Source organism: Magnolia sinica, chromosome 2, assembly GCF_029962835.1.
Source record: "Magnolia sinica isolate HGM2019 chromosome 2, MsV1, whole genome shotgun sequence".
Classification (NCBI taxonomy): domain Eukaryota; kingdom Viridiplantae; phylum Streptophyta; class Magnoliopsida; order Magnoliales; family Magnoliaceae; genus Magnolia; species Magnolia sinica.
In genome coordinates this window covers 75,564,765-75,585,371 of record NC_080574.1, presented here as the reverse complement: position 1 = coordinate 75,585,371, position 20,607 = coordinate 75,564,765, and the positions used below count along the sequence as shown (strand labels likewise).

Genomic DNA, 20,607 nt, shown 5'->3' with positions numbered 1-20,607 from the left:
TCTAAATGGGACCGGAATTGGATAATTTCGAGATTGTTCGATATCCCAAAAGCACTTGGAACTCTTCAATCGCCATTTTGCAATTTAGATTGTTAATCTTTTCAAATCACGTGATCCAACGGAGACACTTTCGATATCCCAAAAGCTCGTTGGAACTCTTCGATCACCATTTTGCAATTTGGATTGTTAAACTTCTCAAATCGTGTGATTCAATGGAGACGCTCATAACTCCCTCGTTTGATGTCAGATTGGGTCGATTTTTGGTCATCTGAAAGGTACTTTAGTGCTCTTTCATTCCTAACTAGAACTATCCTATACCGAGACCATTTGAGCATCCGTAAGTGGCATCGTAGTCGTCGGTCTTGAATTTTTCCATCATCTCCTTGTCCAATAGTAACCTTCATAACTCTCTCTTCAGTGGTGAAATTTAAACTATTTTGAGCACATTGGAATGGTAACTTGACAAGTTTCCAAATGGGACCGAAAATGGCTAATTTCGAGACTGTTCATTATCCCAAAAGAACGTTGGAACTCTTCGAACGTGATCTTGCAATTTGGATTTTTAATCGTTCCAAATCATGCAATCCAAAGGAGATGCTCATAACTCCCTCGATTGATGTCGGATTGGGTCGATTTTTGGTCATCTGAAAGGTACTTTAGTGCCCTTTCATTCCAAACTGGAATTGTCATATTTCGAGACCATTTCGGCATCCGTAAGTGGGATCGCAGTCATCAGTCCTAAATTTTTCCTTCAACTCCTTGTCCAATAGTAACCTTCATAACTCTCTCTTCAGTGGTCAAATTTACACTATTTTTAGCTCATTGGAATGGTAATTTGACAAACTTCCAAATGGGACCGGAATTGGCTAATTTCGAGACTGTTGGATATCCAAAAAGCACGTTGGAACTCTTCATTGCCATTTTGCAATTTGGATTGTTAATCTTTCCAAAGCGCACGATCCAACAGAGATGCTTATAACTCCCTCGTTTGATGCTGGAATGGGTCAATTTTTGATCATCTGAAAGGTACTTTATTGCTCTTTCATTCCTGACTGGAATCGTCGTATTCTGAGACCTTTTGGGCATCCGTAAATGGGCTTGCAGTCATCGGTCTTGAATTTTTCCTTCATCTCCTTGTCCAAGAGTAACCTTTATAACTCTCTATTCAGTGGTTGAATTTACACTATTTTGAGCTCATTGGAATGACAACTTCACAAGCTTCCAAATGGGACTAGAAATGGCTTATTTTGAGACCGTTCGATATCCCAAAAGCACGTTGGAACTCTTTGATCATCATTTTGCAATTTGGATTGTCAATATTTCGAAATCGCACAATCCAACAGAGATGTTCATAACTCCCTCGTTTGATGCCGGATTGGGTTAAGTTTTGGTCATCTGAAAGGTACTTTAGTGCTTTTTCATTCCTGATTGGAATCGTCGTATTCCGAGACCATTTCGGCAATTGTAAGTGGGATCGCACTAATTAGTCCAGAATTTCTCTTTCATCTCCTTGTCCAATAGTAACCTTCATAACTCTCTCTTCAGTGGTCGAATTTAGACTATTTTGATTTCATTGGAATGGTAACTTGACAAGTTTACAAATGGGACCGAAAATGGCTAATTTCGAGACCGTTCAATATCCTAAAAGAACGTTGGAACTATTCGATCGTGATTTTGCAATTTGGATTGTTAATCTTTCCAAATTGCGCGATCCAAAGTAGACACTCATAACTCCCTTGTTTGATGTCGGATTGGGTTGATTTTTGGTCATCTAAAAGGTACTTTCATGCTCTTTCATTCCTGACTGGAATCGTCGTATTGCGAGGCCATTTCGGCATCCGTAAGTGGGATCGCAGTCGTCGGTCCTGAATTTTTCCTTTATCTCCTTGTCCAATAGTAACCTTCATAACTCTTTCTTTAGTGGTCGAATTTAGACTATTTTGAGCTCATTCGAATGGTAATTTCACAAGTTTCCTAATTGGACCGGAAATGGCTTATTTCAAGAGCATTCTTTTCTGAGCTCTTAAAATTACATCGCAAGAGAAAACATGTGAAAATAGATCAATTAAGTGTATTTATGTTCCCAAAACCAATGAATAACAAGAGGGAAATATATAATATTTGATATTCAACAACCCTAACCCTTAGACCCAAAACAACCCCCTGAATGTTTAGATGATCCTTAGCTTTATAGGTAAACCTTGTTAATCATCCCTTAGTCTTAGAAGCTTAATTAGAATATGATAAGTAAAGCTATAAGAGATGTAAAGCTACTGTGAAATCATATGCCCAAAACATCAAACTTTCGAATGATGCTCGATCTCATCGATTAGTCCTTAAGGGGTCTTTGATTGTAGTCTTCGATAGTATCGAAGACCACTCGATGGAATCAAGTAGAAAACTCAGATCTGTCTAGCAACAATTTAGCTAGAAACCTAATTTTCTCGATGTCATTGAAGCTCTACTCAATGCCATTGACAGGGCTGTTATCCACCCGTTTTTTTACCATTGGAGCTCGAACTCCTTATAAAGGGCATTCGATTCTTGGAGATTTTAATAAGTTTTTGGTGTCATAGAAGCTCAGGTGATTCCATGATCATATCCCTCATCCCAAGTCTCCAAAACAATTAGTTCTACGTTGTCTTCCTTGAGATTAACACTCTAGTGCGGATTCTAAACTCCACCTTAAAAACGTGTTTGAACTCCACCATTTTAAAAAAAATTAGACTCAACCTCTTTAGGTATACTTTTGTCTAAATCTTTTAAAAGACCCATATTGTAAAATCCTATAGGCATTACAACTTCTCATTAGTTGAATGAGATTTTACCCAACCTCTCATCATTTTAGTCACCACAAAGGAGCAATACATGCAAGGTGGTTGATCTTGGAATCGAAGCATTGGTAATGCATCAACACTATGATCGGGGAGTAAGGGGAACCGATTGAAGCACGAGAGAGCATCGATCAAGCAACCTGAGAAGGTGCTACAAAATGGGCTCAATCCGATAAGTTGTCAATTGTAAGAGTCCAAGTATACCCATTCCTTATGTAAGATTGAGTGTAGAGTTTGAATTGCCAAACTCAATTTGGTTCTTGTGTATGACACTGGTTCTTGTGTAGGACCTAAATCAAGTCCTTGTGTGGGCCACCGGTTATGGGTGTGTAGTGTTAGGATTCGAGTAAGCATCTAACAGAAGTAAATGTAATTCCTTGGACTAGAACCGAGATTATTAGTTACTTGATAGAAAACCAACTAAAGTCTCTTGCGGAAGCCTTCGATGGGAGTGTACGTAGTAGATTCTTGTATAGGACCGAGGTTCGTGACGAGCCTATAGAAAACCACGTAGAGTCTCTTGCCATAGCCGGTCCTTATGTAGGATTGTAAAGGTTAGAGGCCAACCTGATTTAAAACATCCGATAGTGAAATCCAATACACTCATGGTTTGAGTACATCCGCCGAGAGTCGAGTAGGAAAACCGAATCACTATACATGTTTAGATTTGGGATTATTTTTGAGCACTTGTTTAGTTATGTTTATGTGATTTTATGTTTAATTATATGTATGCATAGTTAGATGAATGATAGGAGTTGATATGTAGTACATCCCGCACAAAAATGTAAACTATCATATTTATAGACTAGTTACTTCATTAGTATATCATTTGTAGTGTATGTGATTGGACCCACTTATAGCTTAGAAGCCTTAGTGTTAAATTGTTTCACTTAATTGGCATAATAATTTAATTTAAGCAATTAGCTGACATAGGTCCAAACCATCACCCATGAGCTAATGACCAGTCTACAACGAGCCCATTTGAGCCTCGAACACATTCGAGCCGAGGTAGTCTCACCAATCAACAGTTAGCCCGGGCTACTGGGCATTTGGATGCAAGCCCATGTCAAGGCCAGTTAGTTATTAGGGCCTACGAGTTCGACTTGGATCTAACACCCAAATGCTCATTGCCTGGAGAGTACAGGAAAAGGTTGGTTAGACGTTAACTTTGGTCCGGGTGGATGATGACATGCAGTCAGAAATTGAACACTAGCCAGATGCTAAATTCCCCTGAATAAAAATCCGATTCCAATTGGACAGGAACTAGTTCGTTATTCTGTTACTACTTAGGAATTATCAAGATTTTGCTTGTGAGTTAGAATGATCTTAGACTGATCTTGTACTCATCTATGCATCATACTGAGTTGATGAATAAGGGAAACAGTAAGTCGATTCTCACAAACAATTCAGTGTCTTGGTGCCCGAGGGAAAAATCCTTGAAGCAGATCTAGCACTCAACCCGGCTCTTGGAGCAAGGACCGTCTCAGCATACAGCTAACTTAAAACCAGACCTTCCATATCATGAGTCTGATATAGATGGTTCATAGACTGGATATTACAGTGATCTGATATAATCCCAACTGACAGAGGTAATGAAAATTAGTTAAGACTGCCCATATTCATCAAAGAAATGCCCATCAATCAGATGTTAGGATTATTCAATCAATCTTAGGACGGGGACCTATCGACATTGGGTCCAGCAAGTTAGACGGTGTATTTTTTAGTTGATGTATGCCATAGATACATTTTCCAATTTCCTGCATATCAACCATCACATTCTGCCGGAGTAGCAAATTGCTCCGAAAACAGAAATTGTGCCATTGTTTTCTAGTTTTTGGAATGCTCACAACTTAGAACCCACTTTCAGTACTGAAGCTTTTTATTCTTTCGAAATTCTTGAAACAACATATGTAGTACAATTTTACAAACTGCCAGGAATCCAACCCTTCCGCATTTTTTTTCCCGACAAAGGAGCATTCAATTAGTGGACATTTTTTAGGCAAAACAATCAAATTCCAATGCTGTATAAAGCCTTTACAGACAGTAAGATGGTTAGGCTGGAGGCTACACTGTCAAGGCATCAGGAAGTGTGGAGGATTGTCCAAGTACCTTACCATCCACGTCTGGGAAATTCTCGTACCCAGGCAAGGACCCCACCTTCCCGTCAGCCTCCACCTTGATGGGGTACTTGAGAAGGTGTCCTTGCAATGTTGTTTCCTCCACAGATACATACCTCTCCCAGTTATCTTTAGCTATGTCATTCACAGCTGTCACGCACTCCAGGCTGTAGGGTTCTTTGAAGCAATCATCTAGTTTGCCTAGATGCTCTGCCCACAATGACGTCCTGAATCCATATACCTGCAGTAGAAACCGTCCATGCTTCTGCCGTTAATCAGGTTTTTTTAAAAAAAAAATGAACAGAAATAATTTTATTAAATCAGATAATGTCTGCATCCTTTATTCAAAAGGACTGAAGAATTCAATTACTGGAGGGGAGTTGCATTCTAATTTGAGGGTACGCTGAAGATGGGTTTGTTTCCTTTCTTTTGGTCAACTAGTTTTAATCAAGAAATTGAAAGATTGTTGTCCCCTAGTTGTGAATACCAAGACTTAACAGACCCCCCCAAAAAAAAAAAGACCATAGATTCTAAGCAGAACCTCTGTTGTCCCCCCCAGTCCCCACAATGACTGAAATTGTTGCTGTAAACAGAATTGTCAAGCATATTTGCATGACATAAAACATGCAACAGTGGCATGTGTGCAACGATTCAACCATTCATTAGGTGTCATGCTATGAACATGCACCATGGTTTTAAGACCTGAACGAGTCTGACGCGTTTACAAGGAGATTTCCTCTCATGTTACGAAGTTCTCTTTCATTAGCATGATCTTAGCATTGTCACATGCGGATTTAAAATTCTTCCAAAGGGATTGAGGACTGTAGTCTTGAATGCTGACCTGGATCAAGAAATCTGCATGTCTCAGCAAGTAGGTTATTAGGTGAACAGTCATGAGAATAAAGTATGTTGATTGAAGAATCAATATGGGCTGAAACATTCTTTGCACCAATGGTACATGAAGTTCCATCCGTCAGTGACTGCCTTTGGGTTTGTCATGAACGATGAAAACCATTGCGTTTATGTGAAGATCCTATCCTTGCAAGTGGACGATCTTCTTCTTACTAGCAGCAATTTAGAGATAATAGATGCTACCAAGCATTGGATATCTCTGAATTTTTAAAAGAAAGACATGGGTGCAATTGCCTACATATCATATGCTACCACTAGTGTTAATGGATGTCCTCACAGAGAAATTCACAAGTGTATCTGCTTCAAGTCCTCAGGATGCGATTGGAGGCATGTCATCTGCTTGTTGCCTCTATGAAAGACCACTGAATCAAAGTCACCTAAATGATCTCTAATCTGGTTAAAGTAGGGTAACTGTTCATTGACGAACAAAAGATTTAAGCTACAGTAAGGACTTTATCAGATTCGTGGGAGTCCATGAATGCTATACTCTTGCAAAACATTTGGGTAAAGACCCTTACAGACCTAACGCGTTACATGCCATTTGGAGATGGCGGCAGAAAGAATTGCTATCAAAGCTTCGACCACTATAGCCATAACTGAACATCACAAAGTAAGGTGAAGACAAAGCAGGGGTACAAGGCACTACTCTTCGTCTGGGAATGGCCATGATCAGTTGAAACCAATAGGTGACAACACCAAGCATACGATAAAAAAGAAGAAGAGTCCCTTTTACGAGAGGCATTTGATGAAGCTAGGAAGCGTATAGATTGGGAATGAGGCATTTGAAGAAATCCAAGGTGTGAGGAGATATCATCTTTGTGAACGAGGTGGGCAGATGATCCTTCGTTGTAAATTATTCTCTCCTAGCACGAGGAATGCACCGTCGATCCACTACTTTCGTAAGGTTGGTTTTAGCATGGTTTTTTAGGCTTGGTCAATTTCTTTACTTTGACAATGAGTCGCTTATACTCATGGTTTTATGTGAGTACTGCGTATTGAGTAAGGCAACTCAAAAGGTATTATCCAAGGAAACAATATCGGATGGACTGTTCAGTCTATTCTACTCGGATACATGTGGTCCAATGAATGTCATTACTTGTCAGGAGATCTCTTATTGAGTGATTGATGCAAGACAATTAAACATTTGCTATAAAAGCTCGAACTGATAGAGCATGGTGAATCAATCCCTTGATCTCATAGCTTAGGCCCCACATCCTATGAGTAAGGACCTCGCCCGAAACCCCCCTCATGGGCCCCACTTCGCATGGGTTCCGCTTTACACGAGCCTCCTGCCTCACACGATTGGGGTCTACCTCACATGGGCCACTCACCCCGAGTGTGCCCCTGCATCTTACAGGCCACCCCACTCGAGCCCGCTGTGAAAATGCCCCTGCATTAATCACCCCCAATAGGGAGTCTCGAACACGAAACCTCCCACTCTGATACCACTTTGATGCAAGACAATTAACCGCTCGATCTAAAAGCTCAAACTGATAGAGCATGACGAATCAATCCCTTTATCTCATAGCCCAGGCCTACATCCCATGGGTTAGGATCTCAGCCGAACCCCCCTCATGAGCCCCACTTCACATGGGTTCCACCAACCTCACACAGGTGGGGCCCACCTCACATGAGCCGCCTACCCCCAGTGTGCCCCTGCATCCCATAGGCCACCCCACTCGAGCCCGATGTTAAAATGCCCTTGCATTAGTGACACACATGATGACTATTTAAGATATGGTGTCATCAACCTAATCCCACATAAATTCGAGCCTCTGGACTATTTTAAGAAAAATAAAACCTTGGTTGAGAACTAGCTCAATCGAAGGACTAGAGTCCTTAGAATATGTTTCGAACAAGAAACAATTGCAGTTGATTTGGGAAATTATCTTATTTAAACATAACAGAGAGAGTGTATAAAGAACAATCATCGTATTATTAATATTGAGTTCATTTACATCCTCGTGTATCCCTTGATTCTGAGATAGATTATCTAAAATACAGAATTTGACAAGATTTGAATATTGAATCCGAATGCCAAATCCGACAGCATTTCGACTTGTAATTTGATCATCTCTTTAAGAGGAATAATATGCGGGTTTGATCATCTGATTTCCCTCTCTTGAGCTCATATCCTTATGCAAAAGGAGAACTAGAGATTGTGAAAACCAAGATCAACAATTTCGGCAACATGTCATCTCTTAATCATTACTGGCCACGCAACAGCATTGTTGCGCGGACCCATGCAAACCCTTGCATCCTTCTCTTCCAATACCTTCAATCTCCTCTGGAGCTCTGACCTTCTTCAAAATCTCTAACCACCCCAAATGAGAGGGGGAGTGGGGTATTTATAGACCTCCACACGTGCGAACCCTCGATCTTTGTGCCACGGGGCCCACCTTGCATCAGATCTAACCATTCATGCAAAACAACAGATACACCCCTTTGCGCGGCTTGTGCAATCGATATGGTTGTTCGTGCGGACCCGATCAACCGATATGGTTTGTGCAGACCCGCGCAATCATATGATCATACTCTATTTCATCTTTGCTCACATCTTTTTTCTATTTTCTGTCTTTTGATCTTTTTTATGCCTCGACAGATGCCCCCTTGATCCTTTCTTTGTTCTTTAGAATCAAAGAATCAGGATCAATCACCTATTTTTCAATTCTTGTGGTCGTTTGCGCGTTCTTGCGCAAAGGGCGCTAGAGTACCGTACTCAGGCTGTATTCCCTATAAATACCAGCAGCCAGCCTTCATTTCCCATTCTCTGTTTTCTTCTAGCGAAGCTCTGCCCCTTCATTGCTCCCCACGCAATCGACTTCGTTTACACGACCCCGCACAACAGATCTTCTATTCGCACAAGGCACTAAGGCGTTGCGCTGTTCTGCGCAACTAACTTCGTTTGCGCGACCCCGCACAAAGGACTTCTTGCATAATTTGCAGACATTTTTTCATAACTTCAACCTTTTACCATGGCCCGTACTAAGAGGACTTTCCGTCTTATTGAGCCTTCCACAGCACAACCCTCTCACCAGGATTTGCCAAATCCTTCATCTACCCATGCCATTGAATCATCACCATCTCCTGACCAACCATCCAAAAAGCGCTTCAAAACTACCAGCAAGCGTCTTGCTTATATAAAGGAGCCCGTACTCCCTACTTTCAATTGCAGACCGGATCGCCACATTGCCTTCTCCCATCCATAGGGCTAGGTGAGATTGAACGGCTGCCAAGACATGGCCGAGATTTCGACTAGGATGAATGGCTAAAGACAACGACTCATTTGCCGACGATGAGTCAGAAACCGCCAATGAGAGAAGATACTCCACCATCCAGATCAAAGAAGACTCGCCGCAACAAGGCTGAGGAGTTTCAGGAGAAGATCAAAGAGCATAATAAAAGGAGACTTCAGAACTCCTAGGAAGGAATCTGAGTCATCGAGGGTATAATGAAATTTGATAACCCTCATAGACAGGGTACGATGATAATCCCTCTAAGCCTTCACTGCCACCAGTCCATCCTGAATTGTGAGACTTCAGACCAAATGGATGGGGAAAAATTAGCCTACACAGAATCTTGGTCATCAAGGGAACCAAGAATCCTAGAAGGGGTCTTGCTAGCGAAGAAGCCCAGATAACAAATTGGCGACATTCATTCGATGATCTTCCTTACTCTCATAGTCCTCACGCCCTATTTCCGACCGATTTATATGAAACACTCGAACAGCGTTTCAGGGATTGTAAATTTCTTTGGGCCTCTTAACATCTCGTGATTACTACTTTGACTGGGCGACAACAATTTTGGCCAAACATTCCAAAGCGTTAATCAAGATTGACCTATATAATGCAATAGAGGTCACTTCTCAGCATTTCTACAGGGAGACCTTCGTCTTGAAAGGCTTCCTTAATTATTAGTGTCCCACAACCAACTCCTTCCATCTTCCAGTAGGCGAGATGAGCATTAGCCTCTGGGATCTTCATCTAATTGCTAGTCTTCCACTGATCGGGAAATTTTACAACGAATTCGTACCCACGAACACAGAATTGGCGTTCATTTCTTCACCCGGCCGAGTGGCCTCGATTTCGAAAACAACCATAGAACTCTTCAAAGAGAAGTATAAGTTTCCCGCATTCACAAGATCTCACCACTACAATGGCTTGCCCATTTCACTAGGGCCCTTCGGTAATCTTCTTCTTCATAAACCAATTGTTTTCATTGCATCTTCATTTCCATACTTCTCACTATATGTTATCTTTCTCTCCCTTTTCTTAGATTCGGCAGTTGCCATTCACAAGAACTGACAAATCTTCGCGAGAAGATAACAGAGCGTCCAGAGTATAGCCTCGATGAAGAACTTGCAACTTTCCTCGTTTATTGGTTGAGCATGGTGGTTCTTCTGAGTTCAAAATGGGCAGATGCTATTCACCCTACAGTTTTTATTGTTGTTGGTGCCATGGCGGAAGACCACAAACATTCTCTTGCCCCTCCAGTCCTGTGCTCGATTTATAGGGCTCTCCGAGAAATAGCATCTCATGTAAAGAATCCTGTTGTCGGTACTTCTTCCGTTTATACTCCCTGGCACTACATCACGGGCTGGCTAGGTGTTTACTTTCCGTGGACTTTTGATGCTCCGGAGAAGGCATACGTTCACCCTTCACATCTCCCACTATGGTTCTTTCAAAAGAGGGCTATGGTTAGAAGATCATACGACTGGGTTGTCAACACCACCTTGGACACTGATAAAATTGATTTCTTCCAGTTTTACCTGTATCGCTACACAGAGGATACAGATAAGGTAGACACCGGATTGCTTACTTTAGGAGAGAGCATTTTTTCTTTCGATTCGATCCTGCGGCCTCCCATTAAGAGAGGGAGTCGAGTTTTGGAGGGAGCCTTATTATCAAAGCGGTTCGCTCGCCAGTTTGGTTTTGATCAAGCCATGCCAGAAGACTGCAGATTAGTAACAAGGAGAATGCACAGCTATGGAACTGGCCCATGCAACTGGGCGATGATATGGAAGCAGCTACTGGGCGGTCGAGTCAGATCTACTTTCATAATTCCGGGTAGTAATTGCATCACTCACGCTTCGTACAGTCACATAAGGTGGTGGGTGCATCAATCATATCTTGTTAATAAATGCTTACCGGTGACTGAGCCAATCTAGGATTTGCCGCCAAAGCTTAAAGGTCGCAGACTTGAAGAAGGAATAGGCTTTATGCAAGAGACAAGCCATGCCCCCTTTCCCAGTCACCTCTGCAGGAAGATATCTGTGGATGACCCGATTCGCGAGTGAAAACCCGCTAATACCCTAGAAGGATGGATAGCTCATGGGATTGTTATGGACTTTGAGAAAGTCTCACGGGATCGTTCTGAGAGAGTAGTTGAAGAGGTAGCGGAAATTCCTTCTCCTGCTCAAGGGAATGTTGCTGCATCTCAAGAAAATTTGGTTCTTGCTCCTTCTCCTCGACCCGTTCATCCTGGTCCATCTTCTCCGATGGCGAGGTCTCGAATGCGGTCTCAGGCTTCTCTTCCTTCTCCTCAAGGAGTTGTTGCCTCGGCCTCTCCAATCCCATTCGATAAAGACCCTTGACCAAGAAGCAGTAAAATTTCCCCTTCTAAAGGAAAACATGTCTTAATTGAAGAGTGGAGGAAGAAGAACTAGAGGAAGAAAGCACAACCTCGTTGTCTGAAGATACTGCTTCTGTTGAATATGACACTGAGGAAGATGACGAAGAAGCTGATGATGACGATGATGATTTTGAAGAAGTTAATTTTGATAATGAGGATAATGCTGATGTTGTTATGGAAGGTGTTCCTGCTGATGAAGCGCATCCCTCATCGATTCCTCAAAATGTCGAAACTGAAGGTCCTACTGCTGATGTTCCTACAAAAATTCCAACAATAGAAGACGAAGATGAGGAACCTTTGGATTATGGTGAATATGGATATTCACCAGGTAAATTTTCCTGCAATTTTATCATTTAATCTTCCGCTTGCTATTACTACTTTATCATTATTGTTATTTTCTTTATTTCAGGTGCTCATGTTGTCAATACTGAGATGGATGATACTTCCCCTGCAGATCTTCCTCTGGTTGCACCAGTGGTCTTACTGAGGGTCTCACTGAGGGTCTCTTTGACTCCTTTAGTAGCACCAAGGGTGGTGGCTCGTGGAATTGTCTTTCCGGTAGAGCCAACCAATTTGTCAACTCTGAAGACCATAGACTCAAGTACTGAGGCCAGAGCGCCTTCTTTTGCTGAGATGATAGGATTTGGTCCTCCCTCTGCCAGGGAGATGCAATCTCATGTTGCTCAAGTCTTGGTGGAAGGTATATTCCTTTCCTTATTTATACTTTTATATTGCTTGCCTTTGTGATTCTTACCATAACTCTTTCCTTTTTATTATATGACAGGAAATCTGCCTCAAAGCGGCACTGCTAGCTCTAGCTCCGTAGCTACTATATCGGATATATTATCTTTTGAGAAGGTTCTTGCATATAAACTGACGTTGATGAGGAATTCTATGCCGGCAGCTGTCGAGATGTTTAAAGATCCCGATCAATGGTCGGATCTAGTTGTTGCTATGGATGTCTTAGACAATGCTACGAGAATGGCCAAAGTCAATGTCTCTCCTGTGCGCGATGCTCTCTCAAGATTTCATAATTCAATAATTGCTTTGAAGTCAGTTGAGAATATAGTTGTTACTCCGAAAATTTTGGAGTCTGGAAGACAACTAGCATCTTCTAAAGAGAGCTTCCCAGATTGCCTCTGTCATCTCTCGACATGATCAAGAACAGTTATCTCTTCAAGAGCAATTGAAGGCTTCTACTGATAACAAGATAACTATTCAGAGCCGAATTGCTCTTCTAAAGCTAGAGATTATCCAGCTGGAGACACAAGATTGGGAGGAGGATCTGAACATAAGGAAGATACAGGAAAAGATGCAATCCAGTCTTCATTCTGTTGATGCCGAGCGATCTAAATTAACCAAAAATGAAGAATTAATTGCCTCGTTGGAGAGAAAGTTAGTTGGCATTCTAAATCATACTAGAATCATTTCTGAAGCTAAATCGGAACATGTTGCTGCTCAAGTTCATCTCAAGGAAAATTTGCAAAAATACTTAGCAGCACTAGGCAAGGCAGAAGAGTCGTAAAAACTTTATCCTGTTTTCATTTGTCATCATATGTACTTTTTTGAATTGCAAGATATATAAATACATTATGATGTTTTTGAAGACAGTTGTCTCTTTTGAATTTTCTTTATTTTCTTTTTACAGCTTATTCCAGACATGTATGTCCATGCAATTATCTGATTAATACAATATGTTTTATTTATATTTTATTGTGATTGTCAGTAAGGGATTCCCTATATGACTTTGTTTTAGTTGGCGGAACTAAGTTTCAATTTAGTCAGATAGCCACACAGTTTAAGCTCTTGAGTAGTGGAGCAACACAGTTTAAGCTCTTGAGTGATGGAGCAACGCAGTTTTTTAGACTCTTGAGTAGTGAAGTCGGGTCGACGTGATTGGTCTCTGTAACTCTTAAGAGTTCAGTGAACTTTTCACAGCCTAGTGAGTTCACAAACCGCGATCCATCAAAGGGGCCCAGTGAAGCTACCGGGGCCGTGAACTCGGTTGGATTCACGCGCAGGGTTGGCCGCAGTAACTCTCTAGAGTTCACGGGGCTCACAAGGCTACCTTTGGGGTACCAAATCCAAGGCCGTTAGTCCATTGATGAGTAGGTTAAAACCCTTACTCATGAGTTACTACTAAAATCAAGCCAGAAATCTGGGGGGTCTTATGCATGGTTGGCCTATCTATGGACAATGGTCAAAGAGTGCACACTGCAGCCCGCATTTTCTTCGTCTGCAAGGTCGGACCCATTCACGGGAGGGCGGTTTCATCCGTGCCCCGTGATGTTGTCGAAAAGCTATACAGACGGCATTGGTCTCACGCGTGACTGGCTGTTGAGGACTTTTTGGCTTTTTAAGGCTTTCAGTCACTGGCTTCATCCGCTGCCCGCATAGGTATCCATATGATGGCCTAGACGGGCTTGTTAGGGCCACTGGCTTCTCACTGCTGCCCGAATAATAATGGCGATAGGCCTTATGCGTAGTTGGCCATATAGGCTTGGCTAGGCTGCCTTAAATAGTAAGCTGCCATCGCTGTCATGCTAATAATGTCTTGATTGATACATCACTGCTGCTGATAATGTCTTTGAAGATATTCGTGCTATGCTCATAATAGTATATCGGCTTGGTGATGATACCAATTTCAGCAAGGTTTAGCGAAGCTTGTTTGATGATGATAGTGACGGTTACTCTCTTTTTTTTTTAATCACTAATATGTAATCTTGATAAGCTTGGAATTCCTTCTTTATTCAATTATCTGAAGAAGAATACATGACTTCACTTGTTCTTGCCCCCTTTTGATATAGAAGCATTATGCTGATAATCTTCTTGATCAAAATCGTTTCTATCTTCAGGGATGATATTTCTTGATGAAGCAAGCATTGACCGATATACTGATACCCTGTCCATCTTGATCCACAACTCTGTATGCTCCATTGGAATATACTTCTTTTATTATGTATAACTCATCCCATTTAGGCTCAAATTTGTCCCCTGTTCTGCGGGTGACCACTATCGGTCTTTTCAACATTAGTACCATGTCACCTTTCTTGAAAGAGCGATACTTGACTCGTTTATCAAAGGCGGCCGATATTCTTGCCTGATACAACTGTAACCGCTGCTGATGAGCTACCAGGCATTTCTCATCGAGCAGGTCCAGTTCTTCCAGCCTTATTCTTGCATTTTCATCATCTGTAATTGCTTGATGCACTGCCACTCCGAGTGACGCAACCTGTGTTTCAATCGGGATAACCGCTTTTACGCCGTAAACCAATGAATACAGTGTTGCCCCTGTTGCCGTTCGGTGGGTAGTCCTGTTAGGCCACAATGCTTCTTGCAACTTTTCATCCCAATCGTACTTATTTCCAATCACCGTCTTCTTCAGTATTTTCACAATCTTCTTATTAAATGCCTCCGCTAATCCATTGGCCGGCGGAAAGTAAGTTGTTGAAAACGAATGGTGAATATTGAACTTCTGACATAGCTTTTACATGCCTATATTCTTATAAGGGGTACCATTGTCAGTAATGATTTTCTACAGGATGCCATGGCGATATATTATTGCGTGCCGGATGAAATTGACTACGTCCTTTTCTTTGACATTGCGCAATGCGATCGCTTCTGTCCACTTGGAGAAGTAGTCTATTGCTGTCAGAATATATTGTTTTCCTTTGAATGAAGGCAGATTTATAGGACCAATAACATCGAGTCCCCAAGTAGAGAAAGACCAAGAAGTGACTGTCTGATGGAGATCTTCAGGGGGCATATGTATGACGTCTCCGTGGATCTAACATTTGTGGCATCGCTTCACGTAATCTATTGCATCTTTGAACATTGTAGGCTAGTAATACCCCATTCGATGTATCCGATGAAATAAATTTCGGTCAGCTTGATGTGCCCCACATTCCCCGAAGTGAGCTTCACGTAACATCTGACCTGCTTCTTGTTCATTTAGACAACGCAACAACATCCCATTGTAAGATTTTCTGTACAACACTTCACTACATATGATGAACCTGCTCGATCTCTGCTTGATTTGCTGTCTTTGTGCTAGGTCTTCCGGCAAGATATCATATTTGAGGTAATCTATGAAAGGCTAGGGCCAATCATCTGCTGTCACTTCCGAACATGATATAGGGAGCGCCTCAATGACCTCATCAATAACTTCTGAAGAGGGTAAGAACCTTCTTTCCTCTATAGTTACTTGAAGGGGACTTCGGTTCGGATAGGACAGGGTTGCCGCTAGACTAGCTAAAGCGACTACCTTCGCATTTTCAGATCGCGGTGCATGCTTAATTTCAACGTGGCGGAATTGCTCCAGTAACCGCTGTGCTTTTCAACAATACAGCAAGAGCTCTTGCTTTCTTATTTCAAACTCAGTCGTCAATTGATTTATAATCAACTTGGAATCTCCGAAAACCTGTAATGTTTTTATCTTCATTTCCTGAGCAATTTCCATTCCGATGATGAGAGCTTTATATTCGGCTTCATTATTTGTGCATACGGTACCCAATGTGAAAGAATAGGGTAACAAGTCACCCCCTCCGCCTGCTCCTGATACTCAAGAAGCACCATCAAAATACATTTGCCACGGGTTTTGTGATTTAGCCATCATAACCTGCTCGTTGGGAAAATCATCGCTAATGGTTTCGCTTTCCATTACGGGATGCGGTGCTAAGAAATCCGCCACTGCTTGCCCCTTTACTGCTTTCGCCGGCTCATAGGTAATCGTATATTCTGAAAGTAACAGCATCCATTTGGCCAATCTTCCTGATAACATCGGCCTTGTCATTATAAACTTTATCGGATTTGCCCTTAAGATTAAAATTATATCATGAGAGAGGCAATAATGTCTCAATTTCTGTAGTGTAAATATCAGCGCCAGGCATTCTTTTTCAATCGGGGAATAATTGCATTCTGCGCCTATCAGAGTTTGGCTCAGATAATAAAGAGTTGTTTCTTTTCCATCTTCATTTACCTGCACTAATAAGACTCCTAGCGAATTCTCAGTTGCAAATATGTATAAGATAAGTAGCTTACCCTTTATAAGAGCTGTCAATACTGGAGGTTGTCTCAGCGGTTCCTTTATTGAATAGAACGCATTCTGACAGGCTTTGTCCCATACGAACTCTGTTCCTTTCTTCATTAGATGAGAAAACGGCTGATATCTCCCTTCCAGATTTGAAATAAAACGGCGAATATATGCCAATTTTCCTTGCAAGCTTTTCAATTCTTTTAACGTTTTCGGAGGCGGCATATTTTGGATGGCTTTAACTTTCCCTGGATCAATCTCAATTCCTCTGTGCCTAATAACAAAACCAAGAAATTTTCCTGACGAAACTCCGAAAGCACATTTAGCTGGATTCATCTTCAGTTGTTTCTTTCCGAGTCGACGAAAAACTGATGTCAGATGCTCGCGATCTTCCTCATGATTACTTGACCTGACCACCAAATTGTCTACATAAAACTCAAACATGCTTGTGCATCATGTCTTGAAAGATATTTTGCATTGCCCTTTGGCACGTCGCTCCAGCATTCTTGAGACCGAATGGCATAACCTTGTAGCAGTAAATTCCTAACGAAGTTCTGAATGTTGTTGCTTCTTCGCCTTTAGGAGCCATTCTAATTTGATTATAACCAGCATAGCCATCCATGAAGGACATGACAATATACTGTGTCATACTGTCAATTAATAGTTAGGTGATTGGCAATGGAAAGTCGTCTTTCGGGCAAGCTTCATTTAGATCTCTGAAGTCGACACAAACCCTGATCTATCCATTTTTCTTCTTTACTGGGACGACGTTCGATATCCACTTAAGATATTTGACCTCTCTGATAAACCCGACTTTTATTAGCTTGTTTATTTCTTCTTCTATCAGAGGAACCAGATCCGGATGAAATCGCATTTGCGCTTGCTTAATTGGCCTTTTATCTTTAGAAATGTTCAAACGATGCATCGCTACTGAGGGTTCTAGACCTGGCATTTCTGCATACGTCCAAGCGAAGACGTCCTTATTTTCTTTCATGAGTTGGACATCTTTTCGGCTTCTTGCTCGGGGAGGCCGGCACTTATGAACGTTTTCCATGGCTCTTCTTCTGTGCCCGAATTTATTTCTTGCAGACTATCAATCGTCGGCTCCCCCCCGTCTTCTATTTCCTTCGAAGCTATCTCAGGGTGCTTAACTATTTCAGAATCTGTTTCTGGTAACTGATCGATTGTAACCATGTTCACTAACGATTCTGCCCCCAATCCTTGAAATTTTCCTCTTCTTTTCTATCGACTCCAATAGGGATCTGGATTCCTTTCCCGTAATTTAAGCCGGTGGGTTCTTCGTAATCAAAACCCATGCTCTTCATGATTTTCCTACTTGCTGGACTATATTTCTTAAGATCTCGAGATGTCAGCTTTCCATAGTGCACATCATTTTCGACCTTTTCTTCTATCTTGGCTTCTAAAGGGGCGTAAAATTCAATCGGCTCCGGGTACTTCGTACTGGCTTTGACATGAAACCTTTCCGAAACAGCGGGGAATGGCTCATTTCTTTCAGCATACGATCACGGCATTGTATAATTTGACTGTAAGACTTTCAACTATTTAGGCGATAATAACATTAATGGCGGTTGTCCCGGCTGTCTTAAATGTTTCGGTACAAAATAGAATTTTTTCTTTGCTTTTGTAATTTTAGACGATCCTGCCTTTTCAGTCTCCTCCCTCATTACTTGCATATGCGCAATTCCCAGGGCTTTGTTCTCATCATTCTTCCTCTCTTCTTTTCTGGCAAATTCATCGTAATAACTGGCATTTGTGAAGAAGGCTTCGGCTTCTGTATATGGCCTTGCATCGGCAATCACTTCGTGTTGCACCCCATTTTTACGGTACTTGAAACATTAATGCAGGGTAGAAGGTATAATGCCATACTGATGCATCCATGGTCTTCCCAAGAGAAGATTGTATGTTGTCACTGCATTGATGACATGACAAACAACATCAATAGCTAATTCTCCTATTTCCAATGTGACTGTAATTTTATCGAGCGTGCGTTGCCCATCTTGATTAACGCCCTATATCATCATTCCACTAGGGCGTAGATCAGAACGACGGTAGCCCAATTTATTTAGCGTCGTTAATGGTAACAAATTCACTGCAGACCCATTGTCGAGCATAATCCGCTTTACTTCTTTACCACAGATATGGCCCGCTATCATCAGTGGCCTATTGTGTCCTGTATCACAGGTCAGATCATCATCGGAGAAGGAAACCACCGGCATGCAATCCTCTTGTTCTTTGTGTTCTTCATTTTCCATTTCCACAAGCAATGTTTCTCTGATATCAGGGTCGGATAGCGCTTGAATCAGGCTTTGCCGAAAGTCCTCTGATAACCTTAGTGCGTCAAAAACACTTAACCGAGCTGGTATACCCTTCAAATGACTTACTACATCATAAGTCAGTTTTGCTACTTCATTCTTTTCTTCTCTTTTATCACTGTCATGCTGATCCTTGACGATCTCTATTCTTGTGGCTCCAGTTTTCTGCCTTGGGGGGCTTGCCATTTTTTTTCCTGATCGCAATGTGATTACTGCAGCCTCGCCTGTCATCTTATGATTTTCTTTCCCTATTCTCTCACGAGTATTTTCTCGGGCTGTAAGTACATTCACTGTTGCCTTTGCATCTTTTTCTTTCTTTTCCCATCACTATTTCGCCCTTGTTTATCATTCTTTGTATTATACATTTTATTGTGTAACAATTTTCAGTCAGGTGTCCTACTAAACAATGATAGCGGCAGAAATCTCTCTTGTTCTCGTCGCATCTTCAGGGAGCTTGGACGGAGGCAATTCTATCGTACCAGCTTTCAGTAGTTGGTTCATCATAGGAATTCCCTGTCGAATGCAAATCCTTCATGAGATTAAAGTGATCTGGGCCTTTTTCCACTAAATCCGCTTCTAGGACAGTTCGATTCTTCCTTTCGTTCCGTCCTTTTCTCTCTTGATTCTCTTGTATCATGGCTTCTTCTCTTAATCCACGGTGTTTGTGATCAATCTATTAGGTCCTCTCCTTGCCGTTTCATAGTGAAACACTGGCATTTTCCTAGTCATCAGTTATAAGGCATGAGCTTTGGTGGCCAAGTCAAGGAAAGTCTTGATATCGGCACTGATAAGTCCAAATGCGATTCTTGTTTCCATAGAGTTTAAGCACATCTTGACCTGCTCTCTCTTCCGGCAATTGTTTGCAAGAAGCTCCCAATGTTTTCCATCTATCTATGAATTTCTCCACGGGTTCCCCTTCTCTCTGCCACACTGAAGCCAACTCTGTAATACTGACGTTGCGTTCCGATGAGAAGAAATTTGACATAAAGGCGTCTTGCATTTGTTCCCAAGTGTGCATCGATCCCGGGGCCAAGCTGGAATACCAGTGAAACGCCTTACTTGTTAAGGAAGAACCGAACAATCGAAGGCAATATTGTGGTACCGTAGAGAAGTTTCCCATGCTGGTAATGAAATGCATCAAATGTTCTTCGAGCGATCCGTCTCCATTAAATTTCTGAAAATCCGGCAGCTTGAAATTGACTGGAAAAGGAACATCTTCTACCTCTCTAGGATACGACATTCTATATCTGAATCGACCGACATTCTTGTGCTTTCTTTCAGTTCTGACAACTTCTTCCACAACTTGTTGCATTTCCTTTTGTGTTATCGCTCTCGTTGTGGGGGCGTATCCGAACGATCCTGCTCTTGGTGGTTGGGGATCTTTGGGTTGTGGTTCTTGTCCATTCATGTTACCCATCATTGGAGGAACTACTATCTGGGCCACATCATGTGCGAGAGTTGCTAAAGCTTCTCAGAGATTTCTACATTCTTCCATTAACGTTCTCTACGTTTGCGCCTTCTCGGCCATACAATCTTCAATAGTCAGCGAGGGTCCCTGACTTGTCTCGACCATATGTATGGTTGCTTCTCCACTTCTTGATGAAGCTGTAGTTGGGGTGGGGTATGAATATATCAATGTAATGGGCCTAATAAAAAGAGGAGTTTCGTTGGACTTTCCACTACTTCCATAGTAGTCCGCGGACTGGAGCAATAGTAGAGTTGGCGAGCTTACAAGCAGTGCTTTACCC

General features: G+C 41.8%; 2 protein-coding genes across 4 annotated transcripts in view; one reads left to right on the top strand and one right to left on the bottom strand.

Moving 5' to 3' along the window:
- Positions 1-4,695: 4,695 nt before the first annotated feature.
- The window catches only part of LOC131237201 (phospholipase D delta-like), an 89,963-nt gene continuing 74,051 nt past the window's right edge, over positions 4,696-20,607 (bottom strand). For all 3 annotated transcript variants that reach the window (XM_058234874.1, XM_058234875.1, XM_058234873.1), the window contains one exon: positions 4,696-5,192. In XM_058234874.1, coding sequence (XP_058090857.1) covers positions 4,899-5,192 — 294 coding nt within the window. In that variant the 3' untranslated portion in view covers positions 4,696-4,898. The remainder of the gene's footprint in view (positions 5,193-20,607) is intronic.
- On the top strand, positions 11,594-13,100 carry LOC131237202 (uncharacterized). The gene is made up of 2 exons (XM_058234876.1): positions 11,594-12,194; positions 12,279-13,100. Exons 1-2 carry the CDS (start codon positions 11,927-11,929, stop codon positions 12,650-12,652), a joined length of 642 nt encoding a protein of 213 aa, XP_058090859.1. The 5' UTR covers positions 11,594-11,926; the 3' UTR covers positions 12,653-13,100.